Source organism: Populus euphratica, unplaced genomic scaffold, assembly GCF_000495115.2.
Source record: "Populus euphratica unplaced genomic scaffold, PopEup_1.0 scaffold1.1, whole genome shotgun sequence".
NCBI classification, from domain to species: Eukaryota; Viridiplantae; Streptophyta; class Magnoliopsida; order Malpighiales; family Salicaceae; genus Populus; species Populus euphratica.
In genome coordinates, this window is record NW_011499845.1 from 7,780,722 (window position 1) to 7,797,954 (window position 17,233).

At 33.6% G+C, this 17,233-nt stretch overlaps 2 protein-coding genes and 1 non-coding gene across 4 annotated transcripts; 1 reads left to right on the forward strand and 2 right to left on the reverse strand.

The window, feature by feature from the left end:
- Positions 1-788: 788 nt before the first annotated feature.
- On the reverse strand, positions 789-872 carry TRNAY-GUA (transfer RNA tyrosine (anticodon GUA)). The gene is given in 2 exon segments: positions 789-824; positions 836-872. It is a non-coding gene; the product is annotated as a tRNA-Tyr (tRNA).
- A 2,587-nt stretch (positions 873-3,459) lies between these two features.
- On the forward strand, positions 3,460-5,439 carry LOC105126703 (probable pectate lyase P59). Its single transcript, XM_011027652.1, has 4 exons — positions 3,460-3,659; positions 3,773-4,427; positions 4,725-4,967; positions 5,094-5,439. Exons 1-4 carry the CDS (start codon positions 3,460-3,462, stop codon positions 5,319-5,321), a joined length of 1,326 nt encoding a protein of 441 aa, XP_011025954.1. The 3' UTR covers positions 5,322-5,439.
- Positions 5,440-7,515: 2,076 nt separating this feature from the next.
- Positions 7,516-14,407, reverse strand: LOC105126692 (uncharacterized). Of its 2 annotated transcripts, XR_842469.1 has the most exons (14): positions 14,263-14,407; positions 14,115-14,176; positions 13,828-13,899; positions 13,651-13,732; positions 13,365-13,435; positions 13,095-13,196; positions 12,015-12,104; positions 11,445-11,519; positions 11,094-11,126; positions 10,254-10,331; positions 9,927-9,992; positions 9,306-9,442; positions 7,725-7,923; positions 7,516-7,688 (listed from the first exon to the last, which is right to left on the reverse strand). XR_842469.1 is itself a non-coding variant. In XM_011027636.1 (13 exons), the coding sequence occupies exons 1-13, from the start codon at positions 14,315-14,317 to the stop codon at positions 7,902-7,904; spliced, it is 945 nt and encodes a 314-aa protein (XP_011025938.1). In that variant the 5' UTR covers positions 14,318-14,407; the 3' UTR covers positions 7,517-7,901. The 2 variants fall into 2 exon arrangements, 1 of the variants encoding a protein (XP_011025938.1); XM_011027636.1 differs by having other exon boundaries at positions 7,517-7,923.
- Between the last annotated feature and the right edge of the window lie 2,826 nt (positions 14,408-17,233).

Below are 17,233 nucleotides of genomic sequence, written 5' to 3' on the forward strand. Positions count from 1 at the left end.
TATATATATATAAACAATACAAGAAACTAGATGCAACAAGTCGTTTTCAATTAGAATTAGAGATTTGGCTTTTATTTGTTTTTATGATAATATATTATGAGGTTTTCTAAATCAAGTAAATATGTGTTTTATAGACATGAAAATAACAAAACAAAACAAGAACTATTGATTTTTAGCGATTAAATAAAAAGATAAGAAAATGTTTTTCGTTAATATATATTTCCATAAATATAACCATGGAAAAAGAAACAAATAACGTTGCTTGTATCTAGCAGCATGATTTTTTTACTTTCAACGACTAAAAGAGAAATCATATACATAAAAAATATTTCTACACAGTTTATTCGTCTAATTTTCTTATTATATCCATAGTTTTATGCTTATATATTTAACATAAATTTCACTATAAAAACAAGTGTTTTTTTACTTTATTTTTTACTTTGAGTACTTTGGTTTTACTTCATTTGTTACTCTAAATTTAGTATACATAGTGTATATATATATATGAAAACAATATATGATTATAATTTTATTATTGAATATTGAAAGACACTATAAACATCTCTTAGAAAAAGCAAAAAAAGTATAAATGATGCTGCAAGTCTTTATTAAGTTATATATATACATATATTCAAAAAAAGCTTAAATATTTTTTTATTCCTAATCAATTTAAGAAACATAAAAAATATTTTAAATAAAAATTATTATTAATAATTTTTAAATGCTGTTTAAAGTTTAAACCTTCCAAACTACACCTTATTCCTGCAATCAGGGTTTTAAAATGACTGTCCGACCTGCCGGATTCGAACCAGCGACCTAAGGATTACAGTCACCACTACAGTCCTCCGCTCTGCCAACTGAGCTAAGGTCGGAATTTAAATATTGTGCTATACATAGATAATTAATCAACAAAGTTTGTCAGTGGGCTGGGTTTGGTGTTGGGCCAATCCATTAAGACCTATATTATTACATAGATTTAAGGTTTTGATTTATTTTTCCTCATTTTAATTTAATTTGTCTATTATTAAAAAATGCTTTCAAATATAAGAATTCAAAATTCTGCAAAAGTGTACTCAACTATAGTCAATTGCCACATAATCACGTAATTAAAACTTTGAATGTTCAATTGTAAGAGCAACTCCAGTAGGTGTTCTACATAGAAACCCATATATATATATATTGGCTCTTCAATGCCTGTTTTGCATGTTACAATCGTTATGATAAATAAAATACTAAAATGTATTTTTTCTCCCAAAAATACCATTTATACATATTTAGAAAAAAAAAACACAAGACCAACAAAGTAGAGCTAATAATAAAATTAATTAATTAAATATAGTCATAGAAAAAAAAATAAGGCATTTATTTCTCTCACTTCAACCCAATTAACTTTTTCAAATGGTTTTTTTCTCCATTAAATTATATATTATATAAAAAAGTCATTTATACTATTTATAATGTCATTTCATCAATTTTACTCTTAAAAAAATAGCATCTCTATATTTGAATTAGTTAGTAATTATTTGACTTTAAATTTGATTTTCATGCTATGATCGACGGTGGATGTTGACCAAATCATTAAAGTAGTGTAACGAGCGGGTGTTTAGGGTTGCATTAATGTTTTTTAATATATATTTTTTCATGATTATAATGCATTGATATTTGTTTTTTGATATATTTCAAGTAAAAAACTATTTTGAAAACTATTTTTTATAATATAATTTTGTATAATCTTAAACAAACATTAAATCGGAAGCTCTCACGATAAGAAGAAAAACTCTTACTCTGATTGCCAATACTATTCAACGAGAAAGAAGAAATGAAGAGTTTTTTTTAGGATCGACAATGTTCTAATTAGCAAATGAAGTAACTTGATTAAACATTTTAAATCAATGCATGGACGAATACGTACTTGAAATCTTTTCCAAGAGTCTTCTCCTTCCAATGCTAGACATAGAAATTGAGAATATTTAAAGGGTGGGGTATCAATTACTTTTTAAAATATATTTTTATTTAGACAAATATTAAAATAATATTTTTTTATTTTTTAAAATTTATTTTTATATTATTACATCAAAATAATTTAAAAATTAAATTTAAAATTAAATTTTAATAAAAAATGGATTAAAATTTAGTCATCAACAAAATTAGATGAATCTAATTAAATACCGGTTAAAACCCAGTCGTCAACAAAACTAAATGAATCTAATTGAATAGCGGTGAACACTGGCAATAACTAGTAAATTAGCTAATAAAATATAATTTGAAAATACTAAAAATTAAATTAAATTAAAAAATTTTAAATTTTAATAAAAAATAAATTAAAACTCAGTCAATGAATCTGAAACAAAAATACGGGCAATCAGAATCAATGGTGAAAGTTTTTAAACCAAGTGTGCAGCAAAGCCGCTTGGCTAATAAAATGCAATTTTTTCCACCAACCATTCTTTATGATAGAATATCGGCCCCTGACCTGACTAAAAATACTGCAGGGTTCCATAATCGCATGAAACGCCACCGGGGGTCTTTAGAAAGCCCCTTGTTTAGACTTCGTCATGATCACTATTCCAGGAACTCGTGGAGAAAGGTGCCAACACCTAACCAGTTGCTTCAGAAAAGTTAATTTGTTTATTAATTTTCGAAATTGTAAATAATGGAGAATATTTTAAAAGATTTTTATCCTGAGATTTTTTTTATATATAAATGTAAAGTATATAATGAGCTTTCTATCTTATATTAAAAAAATAAAATATTTATTTTATATATTAAATTTTAATGTGAGATATATAGTAACCAATAAAAAAATAATAATAAGTTCTTGTGTATAGATTTATATATTCAATGAGTCTCTAAAGTATGGCTTAGAACTTCTATATAACAAGTAATTTAGTCCCTAATTAAGATCAGAGGATTGTAGACACAGATATTGACTCAACTACAGACTTTCTCCAAGTTTAGTTTCCGACCTTCTGCCGCTGCTTATAACTGCTCAACGCTTTTGAATCATATATCATACAATATTAATCAAGATACTAAAAAAGCCAAGAAATTCATCTGGATGCAAAACCTCTAGAAATTTGGCTATGGAAAATACATACCATGGAAATAGGAGAGTTAAGAGACAGTGTTAATTTAGATATTAATATACTATTATCGTTTCTACAGAAGTGGTTCTCCAAAATGCCAGCCTTATTTGTCTCCAAACTCAACCTTAATGACCTCTATTGTTTCAGATCCTAAATTTAGTTGAGCGAGGACGACAAGAAATCCCATTCATAAAAGACTATTTAACTCTGATCCGATCGGGAAAGAAATATACTTGGTCCTGTCTCAGCTCGCCGAAACAGGTTGTAGCTGGCTGCTCTTAGGACCCAGGCTTCACGTGGGAAACTACGTCTTGCAAACAATAAATTAATTAAGGAGAGCAGAAAGGGGGGATCTCCTACATATACAAGAAGAATGCGAACTCTCAATGGCCATTTCCTTTTCTTCTCCCTTTTTGTGTCACTTGCGGTATTCGTTCCAACTCTGCAAGGCCACATTGGTGAATTCGATGAATACTGGAAGAAGAAAGCCGATGAAGCCCGTAAAGCCGCCCAGGAGGCTTTCTACCCGGATCCCTTGAACGTCACCAGCCAGTTTAACTTCCAGGTTAACAAGTGAGTCTGATTGAATTAAGTATCAAAATTTCTTTAACTAATACGACAAATTAAGTCCAAGCTCATAGACACGCCATGCAAAAAGGGTTCCCACGTCTTCTTTCTTTTTTCAGGGTCCTGACGGAGACCAACAGCACTAGAAGGAGCCTGGTAAGGAAAAGAGGCGGAAGATGCATAGCCACTAACCCAATTGATCGATGCTGGCGGTGTGACCCGAATTGGGCCAGTCATCGACAAAAGTTAGCTGATTGCGTCCTTGGCTTTGGCCACAAAACTGTCGGGGGAAAGTATGGAAAGATTTACGTTGTGACAGATGCCTCAGACAATGACATGCTTAACCCCAAACCTGGAACCCTTCGCCATGCTGTGATTCAAAAAGAACCCCTTTGGATAATCTTTTCAGGCAGTATGGTAATCAGACTCAACCAGGAGCTGATGGTAGCTAGTAACAAAACCATTGATTCCAGGGGATTCAAAGTTCATATTGCTTATGGTGCTGGCATTACTCTCCAATTTGCACAAAATGTGATCATTCATGGCCTTCGCATTCATGACATCGTTAGCGGAAGTGGTGGACTCATCAGGGATTCTGTAGACCACTATGGATTCAGAACTAAAAGCGATGGAGATGGGATTTCTATCTTTGGATCCTCTAACATTTGGATCGATCACGTTTCCATGTCCAACTGCCAAGACGGGCTTATCGATGTCATCATGGGATCAAATGCCATCACCATTTCCAACAGCCATTTCACTCGCCACAATGAGGTAACATGGGACTTAAATTCCTTATCTTGTAGTATTTGACTCTTAATTAGGATGTAATCTGGAAAATAAGGAAGACAATCACCTTATTAAATGACTTTAGCTATTTACTAAATCAACTCTTAATTAGTTTGTTCCTTACTTATTCTGCAGAGTATCACTAGCCAAATGTATCAATTAGCTGATCATTACCTGAAATAACATGCAATTTAGTTATATTAGCCATATCTAAACCAATACTAAAGTTTTCCTCATTTCAATATATCTCTGGTTGATAATAACCAATGATTTCTCATGCAGGTGATGTTGTTCGGTGCAAGTGATAGCTACTCGGGTGATTCTATAATGCAAATTACAGTTTCATTCAATCACTTTGGTAAGGGATTGGTTCAGAGGATGCCTAGGTGCAGATGGGGTTTCTTCCACGTGGTCAACAATGACTACACCCACTGGATGATGTACGCCATTGGTGGAAGCCACAACCCTACCATCGTCAGTCAGGGCAATCGATTTATTGCTCCTGGTAACACTTTTGCTAAGGAGGTATGTAAATAAGCAGATATTATAGTGCCCTTCAGGTAGTTTTTTTTTTTTTCTTCCAAATGCTTGGAGATCAATTGAATTTTCTTCATGCTAATCAATTGTTTAACGTAACGTACTTTTATGCAGGTGACCAAGAGGGATTACGCAGTAGAGAGCGAGTGGAAGAATTGGAATTGGAGATCTGACAACGATCTCATGATGAACGGAGCATTCTTTGTTCAATCCGGGAGCCCCATCACTTCAAGCAGGCGGATCTCAAGGTTTCACGTGATGAAATCGAAACCAGGAACATTTGTGACCAGGCTCACTCGATTTTCTGGTTCACTTGGCTGCTTTAAGGGAAAGCCTTGCTAGAAACTTTACGCCTTCCATCAACTCCTCTGCAGACATAATCAAAGCCTGATCATGTTGCTGATAAATATAGCGGATATAGAAATGTATGCGTCTGTTTTCGAGTTTGCTTGAAGTGAACGTGTTGTTAGACTGAGAGAGAGAATGAGAGGGAGCTCGGTACAGGCAAAAATGAATAAGAAAAGCAAGCCAGAGCGAGAGACTGCTTAATTTTGCTGTCGTTTATTTAATTCTGTTCTTTCATTTTTTTTCTTTTCATTTTTATTATGTATTAAATTATAGTATATGCGTGCATTTTATAATTTAATATTTAATTTTCTTCCACTTTATGAACACAAATAAATTTCGAGCTGAGTGTGGGTTGAATTTGAGGTCGGGGAGACCAGTTTCTTTTACCCCTGAAAACCCGACTTTATTTTTATTATTTAATTATACCCGAACCCGATAAAACCTAAACTATCCATAAAATATATTAGTATTAAATGAAGTTAGATTCCATGAAAAACACCGCCGTCAATTAAGAAACCAATTTTCCAAATTTAGCCATGGACTCATAAAATAAACACGAGCACTTATAAAATATAAAGGTGCCAGAATATTGTAATTGTTATTTTTTAAAATTTATTTTTGATATTAGTATATTAAAATAATTTAAAAATATTTGAAAAATTCTAATTTCAACGGAAAACATTGCAACTCTGAGGAAGAATCCCATGAATGAACAGGCCAAAAGAAGGAGAAAACAAGTGAAGAGAACGCGTTAAGAAAACAAAAATCTAAAAGGCAATTTGGAAGCTTTACAGTGAGTAAAGCCCAATTCACCTTTTGTCCGAGCTAGGCTTAATATATTAAAATTAAATCCATCATCCCTCCAAGAATTTCAACACTGCATATGTTTATTAAAATTATCAGCTGATCATCCCTAAATCCAAACTGTGGACCAGAAATTTAATCTAGGGTATTTAAACCAGGACATTTAGCTTAAATTCAATGCATTTCTGATCATTTCCAGCAGCTAAATTAAGGGTTAAAAAGTGCTGTTAAACTTGAGAACGATCCTTGTGATAATTTCAAGGAAAATGATTCATTAATAGCACATTGTTATGCTGTTAATGAATAGCGAGACAATTTGGTGCTACACATTCACACAGAGTTTCATAAAAGAGGAAATAAAATATAATATGTCATCCTTCTTAGTAATCTTATACTTTTTTAATTCTATATTTACGTTTATGGAGTTCAGAGGCCCTGCCAATGCACCTCAAGAATCAAAACCAACTTCAGAGCCCCTGCCAATGACAACCTTCTCCACCCACTTTCCTAGAGGGAAACCAAACCAGCTATCCATTCCCCAGATGGACCCTTCTTTAATGAATAGTTTAAACACCCCTAAACATGAGGTCATTTTCCAAAGGAAGAAACTTCCCGTTAGGCTTCTCACCAAGTCATCTTCCCCAACCGCGCTTAGCCTCCTCCTTAAATCTTCAATATTTATAGAGCTTGTGGAGCAGAACTTGCGAAGAAAATGATTCGATAAACCTTTGACATATAGGCAACAACATTACTGGGGAGGCTTTCCACGACGGATTCAGCTTCATACCTCACATGGGCACTTCATATGACGATTCATTGCCGTGCTTAGAGCAGGGAGGAGAGACATGTACATTGCCACCATCCAATATAATGAAGCGATCTCTTTGGAATGAAGCGATGAGCATGCCTTTTCGTTTCCCATAACTGAAGATTCCAGCATCCTTCTGTCTCATCCTTGCATGGTGGCAATACATCTGAACTAATCTATTAATATGTACCATAAATTGCACTTGAAAATAAATCAATGATAGATGCCATCTCCTCCGATGCTCATGTGAAAATAATAAATTCTTCATAATCAATTCTAGTGAACAAGGACACATAAACTAATAAAAACCAAGAAAAAAATTCATTAAAGAAAAGTAGAGTCCATGGCACCTAAAAAAGCTATTCACGGTTGAGCAAAACCAAGAATACAATTACAAATTCAAATTTGAAGCCCAAGGAATCTAAATCTGATCAATTTTTAATGTTAGGAATTAAAGGGCTCGGCTGAAACAAATAAAACAAGGTTGTTGGACTTATTTTTAGCAGCTTAAAGTAGTGGAAACGGACAAGAACTAACGGAGATAATCACACATCCCTGGAATGTCAAATACGCTTGAGAACAACAACAAATACTTTCGCATTTTTACTTTCTGAGGAAACATAAAATTCTCATGTCCCAAACAGGCACGCAAGGGCGTAAACCATTCTCATAACAAGCCTATTTTACAAGTCACTACAAAAATTCCATACTTTACATGCCTTCGGGTTGTTTCCATAACACACATTGTACTTTAAACAGACTGCTTTTGTTTATTAAATTTCCAAAGCAGAGCAAAGTATATTGTCGAATAGAAACCTACAGAGGGAATCTACCATGAGAAATCAACCATCATTTGAGTGATCAAGTTGCTCGGTGTAGTGGAAAATGTCCTAATTTGTACATAAATAATCAACGAGCATGTTGCAAAGATGCAGCTAGGTGTCGTGTCAAGGATATTGCAATCAACACCTGGCAGAATTAAACCTGCAAATGGCAAACCGTGCAGAACAAAACTGTAAGCAACAGAATTGCACGTCAAGAAGAAAGAAGGGGCATGGCATTTCAACATTATATTTCAGAGAAACACAAAATTATGAGCAACAAGATGAAGCACAACCCAGAAGCTTTATCACCACCTTTCCTACCAGAAAGCACCAGCTCAGTGAGTGAGACATAACCCCAAGCTTAATCACCAACCACCATAGTCCGTTAACATAATAAGGAAACAGGGTATATGCTACTAAGTTATGATATGAGGTATATGGGTCGACGACTTCAGAACCAAAACACGGATTTGGTACAAGGAAAGTTTTTCCACCAATAAAGTTTGGGTAATTCTATCTCCACGCCACCAAAATCTAATCCAAGAAAAAATAATAATGAGACCCACATTTATTTCTTTACATTCTTTCCAGCTAAGCATCCAAACACTCCCTATCCTCTCCTGGGGTCACTCCTCCTTCATCCCTTTCTACAAATAGCCAAATTAATCCCCCCTTTATGCAAAAAGGCAGATTAATTACCCACCAGTAACACCAGAACAATTCGAAAAGAGACTGAGATCATCATCAATTAATTCAAAGGTGTAGGGTTAAAAAAATATGGGAAAAAAAGATTCAAAAGTAAATTTTCTAACACCAGAGTTCTGAAGCCGCCAGCAATAACACCTTTATTTTTAATCACCAAGCTAAAGCCTCACCATTAAGTTCATTTCTTTAGTCCTTCATATGCAAAAACCCACCAAAGGGGCAAAGCAGTGCAGTCAAACACTATAACTCCAGCAATATTGGTCACCAGATGGGAGATTCAGGGAAACAGATATTCGAAATTTAAAAATATTTCTAAAAAAATGCCTAATCTCATAGTAGTTGTTAGACTAAAATCCCTTAAAGAGCGGAGAAAAAAATGAGGAGCTGCGTCCCCATCACAACAGGTAAGAAGAAAGCAGAGGGAGGGAAGAACGTAACAAAAGTCTAGGTGCGATTCAATTTGTAACATCCAATTCTTCAACAACTGCACCCATTTGGGTGCAATTCAAACTGTATAGATATCATGGGAATTGGCAAATTTATATAAAATTCAATTAATTATTCCCCTTACAAACACCTTATTAATGGTGTTTTCGTAAATTTAGATTTTGGAGGTGTGGAAACAGACCCACCCAAAAAGTTTCTCACTAGTTGTTAGAGAGCACAAAATATGATCATTCTTGTTTTTCCTTTCAGATTACTATGAAAAATAACAGTAAATAACTTATTGTTCTGCCTGCAACAAAGAAATCCATCCCAATATACTGTCTATGCACATGCACAAGCTACTCTAGCAGATTATTAGCATTTAAAACTTGAAAAAGTTGGGAAAAGAACCTGAGCAGAGCTCTCGGTTGATCAATACGTGGGATTCTTAGCTGGTCTTCCAGATTATCGGTTCCATCTTGCAGAATAGCATCAGTGGCTGGCTCACCGAAGGTTTGAGATATATCGTCTGCAAGCTCCTTTAGACCCTGTCAGGATTGAGAGAGGCATCAAGTTCTAGTCCAGACTATACTCAGTGAACAAAATGCGTAGGCATCGAGTTCTAGTCTAGACTATACTCAGTGAACAAAATGCATTTTTATTTTCACCTAAAATTCTCAGCCCAAATCCTCAATGTTTCAAGCATAAAGATTTCCTGTTACCTTAAATAAGCAGTGCCAACAGACCAGAAAGCAGAAATGGGCTGGTTCAAAGCATGCAACATACATTTTACATTTGTTTGCTCTCTTTTCTGGGATTCAAGTGTGGCTTAGAGGGACATGATTAAGTATTAAAATGACAGTGCCCAGGCCAGTTAGCATGTAGGGGCTGAAGGATCAAACTGTAAATCTGCAGCTAAGCTGCATAACTAACTTCAGCTAATCTATATCAGGGTATTGGTACACTTGTGTGCAAATAAGGGAGAACAAAGACACGGAAATTTAAATTCAATTCATTAAATAAGAAACATACCGTCAAACTTGGGACTTCAGAGTACATGAGTGAAGCACGAGTTCTTCCTGAAGGTTTGAACTGATCCTGCAAGATACAGAAAGCTGAAGTTGTCATATAAAACTAGACTTAGGTAGTTGAAGGTTTGACAAGACAGGAAAATGAAAAGTAATACTGCCTTCCCTTGTCCAAAACCTCCACTTCTGGATGGTGGTGAGAGAAATTTTACAATGTGCTAATTCAATCAGGCGATATGATTTGTTTACAATGCCCATTAACCACTTCTAATGTAAAAATCAGATGCATAGAATTAAAAAATAACCAAATGCATTAAATACTATTTCCAACCTCTAGAGCTTTAGGCATTTTTGCTTTTTTGCCACCAACAAAGTTGCACAGGTACATCACACCCATATTTGCAATATCCTGTCACCATACAATTGAATCAGAGTACATTAATAATACAAACAGGAGCTCAGACAACAAGAACTGCCCATTTATGCAATTTCAAGGCATAAAACACTGGTGAGTTATCTCACTATGCCTGCTTACGAAGCAACCATTTTATCATAAGCAACTACAATCAATCTATTTAATAAACGAATAAAGAGGTTAAGAGAATGCTCCCAGCTTTTAGCTGGCCTCAAAATTAAGTAACAAACACACACAATGAAAAACCATAGCAAAAGAAAATTCAAAGACTCATCTGACTATCAGAGCACCCACAACTCATGGATTATTACTTTTCAACTCTTAACAAGATTTTGGAACAAGAAAAGGTTTGTTCATCCACCAAGAGTTTCAATGGCATGTAAACATCATTCCAATTATTAAAGGCATCACAGATGCTCAAAATACATTTTTCAATTCCTTGAGCAAACATGAAGAATATCACACAAAAATATTCAGTGTTTATGATTTACGGTGCACTTCAACATAAGAAACATTCATTCAAACATCTTCGACACAAAACGTGTCCAATCTATGATGCATGTACTTAACAATTAATATTCTTGCGACTCCAAAGAAAAATAGATAAATAAACCAGATAATGCAAACTTTTCATGGGGAAAGATGTTCAGCGAACCTCAGCATGTTATAGAAATGCCAGCAACACATGGATATATAGAATTAGATATGATTTTCAATTTAAATTGAAAAAATGTTTATGTTTAAGTGTTGGTTCACCTGTTTCTCCTCCAATGAACCTATCTTTCCATCCTGCAAAAAGAACAGATTGTAATGAATTCAGAGAAGGGACAGAGAAACAAAGACAAACATACCCAATTACAATAAAAAATTGAGCCATTTCAACCCTTCATTATTATTGAACTTTTTTTCTTCTTTTCCTATTTCAAATGGAAATGGAACAAATAACGTGGTTTCATAAAGCACGTTGTCAGTGTTTTTGGTGCTTCAATCGGATGAATAGGGTTGTGTGCAGATACATGAGTTTGAGAACATGAGATATATATTGACAAAGAAAGTCAGAGCTAGCAAAGCCAAAAAAATGAGGAATTATCATTAGGCAAACCCTACCAAACCAGATACTAAACACTGCAACTGCCATAGCTCAGAACCAATTTGTGTAAGATTTTCAGAGGCAGCATTGACCTGTGTAAAAAAGACACATTAGGATCATATCACAGATAATATTTGGATTGCAAGGGACTGCTCTGCAATTACCTTATATTACCTATAACATCATAGAAATCAGTCGAAAGTGAGGCTGTATTTTCAATTAAGGAAGATATAATAAGTTCTAAATAACAGCTAAATGAGCTGATATATCACACTAGGTTATTTATTAACAAAAAAACGTTCACATGCAACTAGGCTTTCAGCACATAAGATGTGCATAAAATAAAGTTTACTGCTTGAAAAACAATTTCAGTGAAATCAAATCCTTCAACAGGTATATCAATTAACAAGAAAGATAGCCAGAATCAGGGTTTCAATTATTGCATTTAAATGCTTCTATATGCAGTTTCATACAGTTCCCCAAAACTAAGCATCACACATTTGATGATGAGGTCTATCAAAACAAATAAACCTGGTCCTTCATTCACAAATTAAGGTGCTGGGGCAAAGAGAGACATATTTTCTTACGTCATTTTGAATTGCCTTTGAGATCTCCTTTTGACTCTCCATTTTATCATCCAAAAGTTGTATTCTCTGTGTTAAATGCGTCTTGGCAGTCTAGCAAAAGAATATATACATAAACACAACAGCATAAATGGAAATCATGACAATGTCAGCCAGCCAGCCAAAAGAATAATCAACTCATAACTTGACATGCCAACATAATAAAATCAAGGATTGCTATGTTTTGAATTAGTTTCAGAAGAGTTCACCCTATAGTCTCACATGTCAGACTCTGTAAAGAAGAAAAAAGGGGCGGGTACCAAATATGAGATCCATAATCATAATCATAATCATATCATAATAATATAATAAAATGGAAGCACCAACATCTAGTATTGACAAGTGTTCTACTTACATGTACAAAATACAAATCTATCAATTAGGTGGAGCAAGGCATGGTGACTTGGCTGATGATTAGGAGGGTTGACAACCATGCTTTCTCAATTGCTAGGAAGTATGAATTCTAATTGAAGCTTTTCTAATTACTAGGAGGTGTAAATATCCTTTCCAAAAAAATATTCATAAAATTTTATCTACTAAAAACTAACTTATCATGATTCTACATTAGCATTAAATAAAACAAAACAAAAAACCAGGAAAGCCTTCCTCCAACAAGAAACAAGCTTATTAATTAAATGAATCCATTGCATCCACACAAAAAAATTCAATGGAATGCAAAATTCTGCTAAAAATGCAGCCTAATCTGATAGCACAATACAAGAAATATCTATCAGCTTTTACACGATCATTATCAACAACAATTCATGCAACCAATCGAGAAGAAAAAAGAGAGGAAAAAAACTTAGAAATAGAGAATAGCAGATTGCCCACACAAACACGGTGGGAAACTAGTCAGTGGAAAAATCGACAGCAAATAAAGTTCATCACCTACAACAATTGGCTGGTTGCATATTACTTATATTCTTCAACATGGATTGGCACATTTATAACTTAATGGAAGCACAATGTGATCTACTTTTTCACATTATCCACATCCTAGCCCCCACCCCTCAAAAACAAAATCATCAATGAAGCAGCACTTACAGACAGAGCCTCGGATACTTGCTCCAAATGTTTTGTCAAGTTTGAAACAGCACTTGCCATGCTACGCTTTGTTACATACATAAAATCTGAGAATTTTAGACCCTAGTTGTCAACAAGGAAAAAACATTAGCATCCTGAAAGCACCTAACTTCACCGTAGGCCTACATAAAACTAAATACGATAAATAATAAAAATAAGAGTTTTGAGCATATGAAAAGATGTTTTGATACAAGAAAACACAAGATAATGCAATGGTATTTAAGTAGATACCTTCCACCACATGTAACCATAACCCAACGCCCCCAAGGTGGCAGCCGGAGCTATAAGACCAGTGAGGTTACCTGTACCAGGCAGGAGGAATTAAAATCTGATGAGAAAGTAAACTACCATATGAAATAATCAAAATAATAGTTCATCACTAGTACCAAAAGCCTAAAACACAACATTTTGCAAGCCAGTAAAAAAATAACCTGATGCTGGTTATGTACTGAAAGGAAAAGGGAAAAAGAAAAGATTGTTCAAATTTCCATTAAATATAAAATACAGTAGAGGATACCCATTTGGCCAGAATTCCCATTGAGAACTGTTATTTGCCGTGCAGAGGCCAGTTGTCGAACTTCCATTGCTAACCGACGCACCTGTAGGGAATTTCAAAACAGAAAATTAGTTACAACTACATGAGGTGTAATATTATATAATTCACTATTTAAATTAAACTGGAAATCCTTATTACCTGTTGGGCTATGGCATCAGAGTAGTCAGAATCACCATCAGATTGTTCCCCAGATTTTCCCTTCGTCAAGGACTATCAAACACAATTACACATTTAGTTACCAGAATTTACATAGAAATCAACTTTTATTTTATTTCAAATAAGAAAAAATATATAAATCTCCACTAATTTTCAGCTAACACATACAAGGGTAAATTTAACTAAGCTGCAAACTATCATATCAAAACAGAGAGAAACTAGGTATTCTTTAAATTACTAATAATAATAATAATGCAATAACAAATTACCTGAAGTTCACCCAATAATTCTGATAATTTACCGTTTTTGAGCATAATCGTACCGGTATATCCTTGTAAACAACACAGCAAGCAAAGGTCAGACAAATACATCTGTGCAAGTATACATGACTGATCAGCGATTAATAATAGTTAATACCTGCTCCGGCGAGGATGAGGATCCTAGAGACGCTGACTCCTGCTTGCATAGCCATGGCTACGTCCGGTAAATCAGGAACCCTAGACAGAGAGAAACTTTTTGTTTAGGGAGGATCAGTAGAGTTGTTGATCAGTGTGCCACAAGTATGTTTTACTGGGCCGGCGTCACCTTTAGGATTAGTTGGGCCGGATTTGCTTCATTGGCCTTTTTGAGTTTTGACCGACCTCACTGGTCCGTACAGTCCATATATGTGGCCTAATGGGAACAAAACAAATACTGCTAATAGAAAAAAAAAAAAAAGAAGCAAACCTCCAAAATGAAACAAGTCCCCATGCTACTGGGGTAATCTCAATTAGATCCCTGATTTTATCTCGATTAAGTTCCCAGGTATCAGTTTCTCAATTAGATTCTTCTTATAAGTTTAGTTTAACAAAATAGTTAAATATTCACCTGAAAAATTCTCTTTATTTTTATTGGAAAACCATGAATTTACTAAAACCTCTCACATCATATTGAATAGACCATAATATATATATATATATATATATTTCTTTATATGGTCTCATCTATAAACATGTGCTATTAAGATTAAGGATTCCTGAGATTAGTTAAAGTATATGCAAGTTTACCCGAACAATCATATTAATAAAAAAATATTAAAATCAAGATATTAGAGAAATTTTTTTTTTATGGGAAGAGAAAAATCAATGTGATTACTTGATAGTTTTGTTCACTAAAAATAATGGAAGAATGTGTTTAGAAATTAATTGTTACCCGAACAATCATATTAATAAAAAAAAATATAAAAATCAAGGATATTAGAGAATTTTTTTTTATGGGAAGAGAAAAATCATCTTAACTTTATGTGATTACTTGATAGTTTTGTTGACTAAAAATAATGGAAGAATGTGTTTAAAAATTAATCGATAAGTTGAGAACCTGGTCGAGAGGAAAAAATAGTCTGGGGACCTAAACTAGACTAATCTTGAAGGTTGGGGACTTTTATGAGTTTGTCTAAAAATTAACCATTCGTGGAAGCAGGTAACTTTTTGTCCAGAATATTAAAAACTACTCGAGTGTATAATTGCACCTGCGGGCTCAATTTTATGCACGAGTGCACCCAAGAAAGAGGGACAAGGTGCGGTCACCATTTCATCTCTCCAATTTTATCCGTGTTTTTAATATTTATTTGAGAATCTGGTAACTTTTATTTTTTTATGCTTTCTAAAAATATATCTGCATTGAGATGAAAATACATTTAAATTTTTTAATATAAATACTCAAAATAAATATAAAAAAATATTATATATCACAATAACAATATTTTAATATTAATCTACATTTGTCACTTCCCCAGTCAGAACATGATTGTAACCTCGTTCCCTGCACCTCGGGCGAGGAAGCTCTCTGTTGTACTGACCATTTGGACCAAACCAAGACCTTGGTTTAGGTGAATCGGAGAAGATAACATTTCTGATCAATATTTTAGATGAATTAAAAAAAAATAGGAAGAAATCAACAAATAATAGACTACATAAAAGCGATGCAGTTGGGAATGACCTTGACTTTGGATCGACCTCGAGTCCAAGCAAGTTCCCTGAAGGATCATAACCCAGCTGCCTTTAATTATTCCAAAACCAGAACCAAATAAAAACAATCAATGACATCACAGAAAGGTAAAGAAAGGGCGGAGAGAGTCCGTGGCTAAGGAGGGGTTTATCTGGGCAAGGAGTTGTGATTGTTTGATGATGATGGGGAGGAGGAGCGGGAAATGAGAGCAGGAGAGTCCGTGCATGTCCTTGCGGTGAAACAATAGAGCAAAATAAGGCATCGTGTATTAATAATGGGCCTTCTCCACTCATTACAGTTATAGCCTGCAAAGTAGCCCAGCTTTCAATAGATCAAAGTAAAGGAGATTTCCAGAACAGTAAGAAAAATAGAAAATAATATATATATATCCTAATCAACTTATATGTATCTTCAATAATCACATAACATATAAAATTAATAATTATATAAATTTTTAATAATTTTAAAATTTATAAAACTTAAAGGATCATTAAAAAATAAATTTAAAATCTGACCAATTAATGTATAGTTTTTAAAATTAAAAAACATAATATAAAACATGTATGTGTGATATGTAAATTATAATATTTAAACCTAATTTTTCTCTTTCTTTTCATATTTTTCTTTTTCCTAACTACAAACTCCTCTTTTTCTTTTTATCATTAAACACCCCTGCATCCATTGCATGACTCATTACCTCTCTCCCCATCGCAAAGTAGGTTTACCGTAACTATGCAAACATGTATAATATATTCTTTTTACCATCATCATATAATTCAGATTAATTTGTGTTAATTGTTAATTTTAAAAATATAAAAATTTAAGTTAATGGATATTTTGAAAGATATAAAATTTCTGTGACTTAAATTTAAAATTAGTTAATTAAGTTGACTTCTAAGCTAATATTTTACCTTTTACATTATTACTTTAATATCAAAAAATAAGTACATGTTAATCTTTAATTTATTAGATTTTGATCATATTTTTTAAAGGTCATTAATTTAATTATTATAATTTTTACGATCGTTAAAAATTTATATAATATTTAATTTTAAAATTTTAAAAAATTAATTAAAATATATATAAGTTAATTTAAATATCTATAATTTTTTTTTGAAAAAAACAGGTGACCTTTATCTCATCTGAGCAATACACAGACTTACAGGAAATCAAAGACGAAACAATAGGTGAAAGGGGGGGACTTGTTTGGGTCATGTATGGTTACTATGAGACACGCTAGGAAAAAAAAACGTGTCACAAGAAAAACAGTGCATGATGGCATTCAATAAAACGACGAGAAAAACTGCGTTTCAAGGGGGATAGGAATGGGCTCATGGCCCATGGATGGGAGTATCAACCTATCTGTTAGTATACTTGATCTATCCAATCCCTCCTTCCTCTC

Excerpts from the sequence above, each read along its gene's own strand:
- LOC105126703 (XM_011027652.1), top strand. The coding sequence starts at position 3,460 with ATGCGAACTCTCAATGGCCATTTCCTTTTCTTCTCCCTTTTTGTGTCA. Across the intron at positions 3,660-3,772 it reads TTTAACTTCCAGGTTAACAA|GGTCCTGACGGAGACCAACA; the intron begins GTGAGTCTGATT and ends TTCTTTTTTCAG. Across the intron at positions 4,428-4,724 it reads ATTTCACTCGCCACAATGAG|GTGATGTTGTTCGGTGCAAG; the intron begins GTAACATGGGAC and ends TTTCTCATGCAG.
- LOC105126692 (XM_011027636.1), bottom strand. The coding sequence starts at position 14,317 with ATGGCTATGCAAGCAGGAGTCAGCGTCTCTAGGATCCTCATCCTCGCC. Across the intron at positions 13,436-13,650 it reads TGGGAATTCTGGCCAAATGG|GTAACCTCACTGGTCTTATA; the intron begins GTATCCTCTACT and ends TGCCTGGTACAG. Across the intron at positions 11,520-12,014 it reads CAAAGGCAATTCAAAATGAC|GTCAATGCTGCCTCTGAAAA; the intron begins GTAAGAAAATAT and ends TTTTTTACACAG.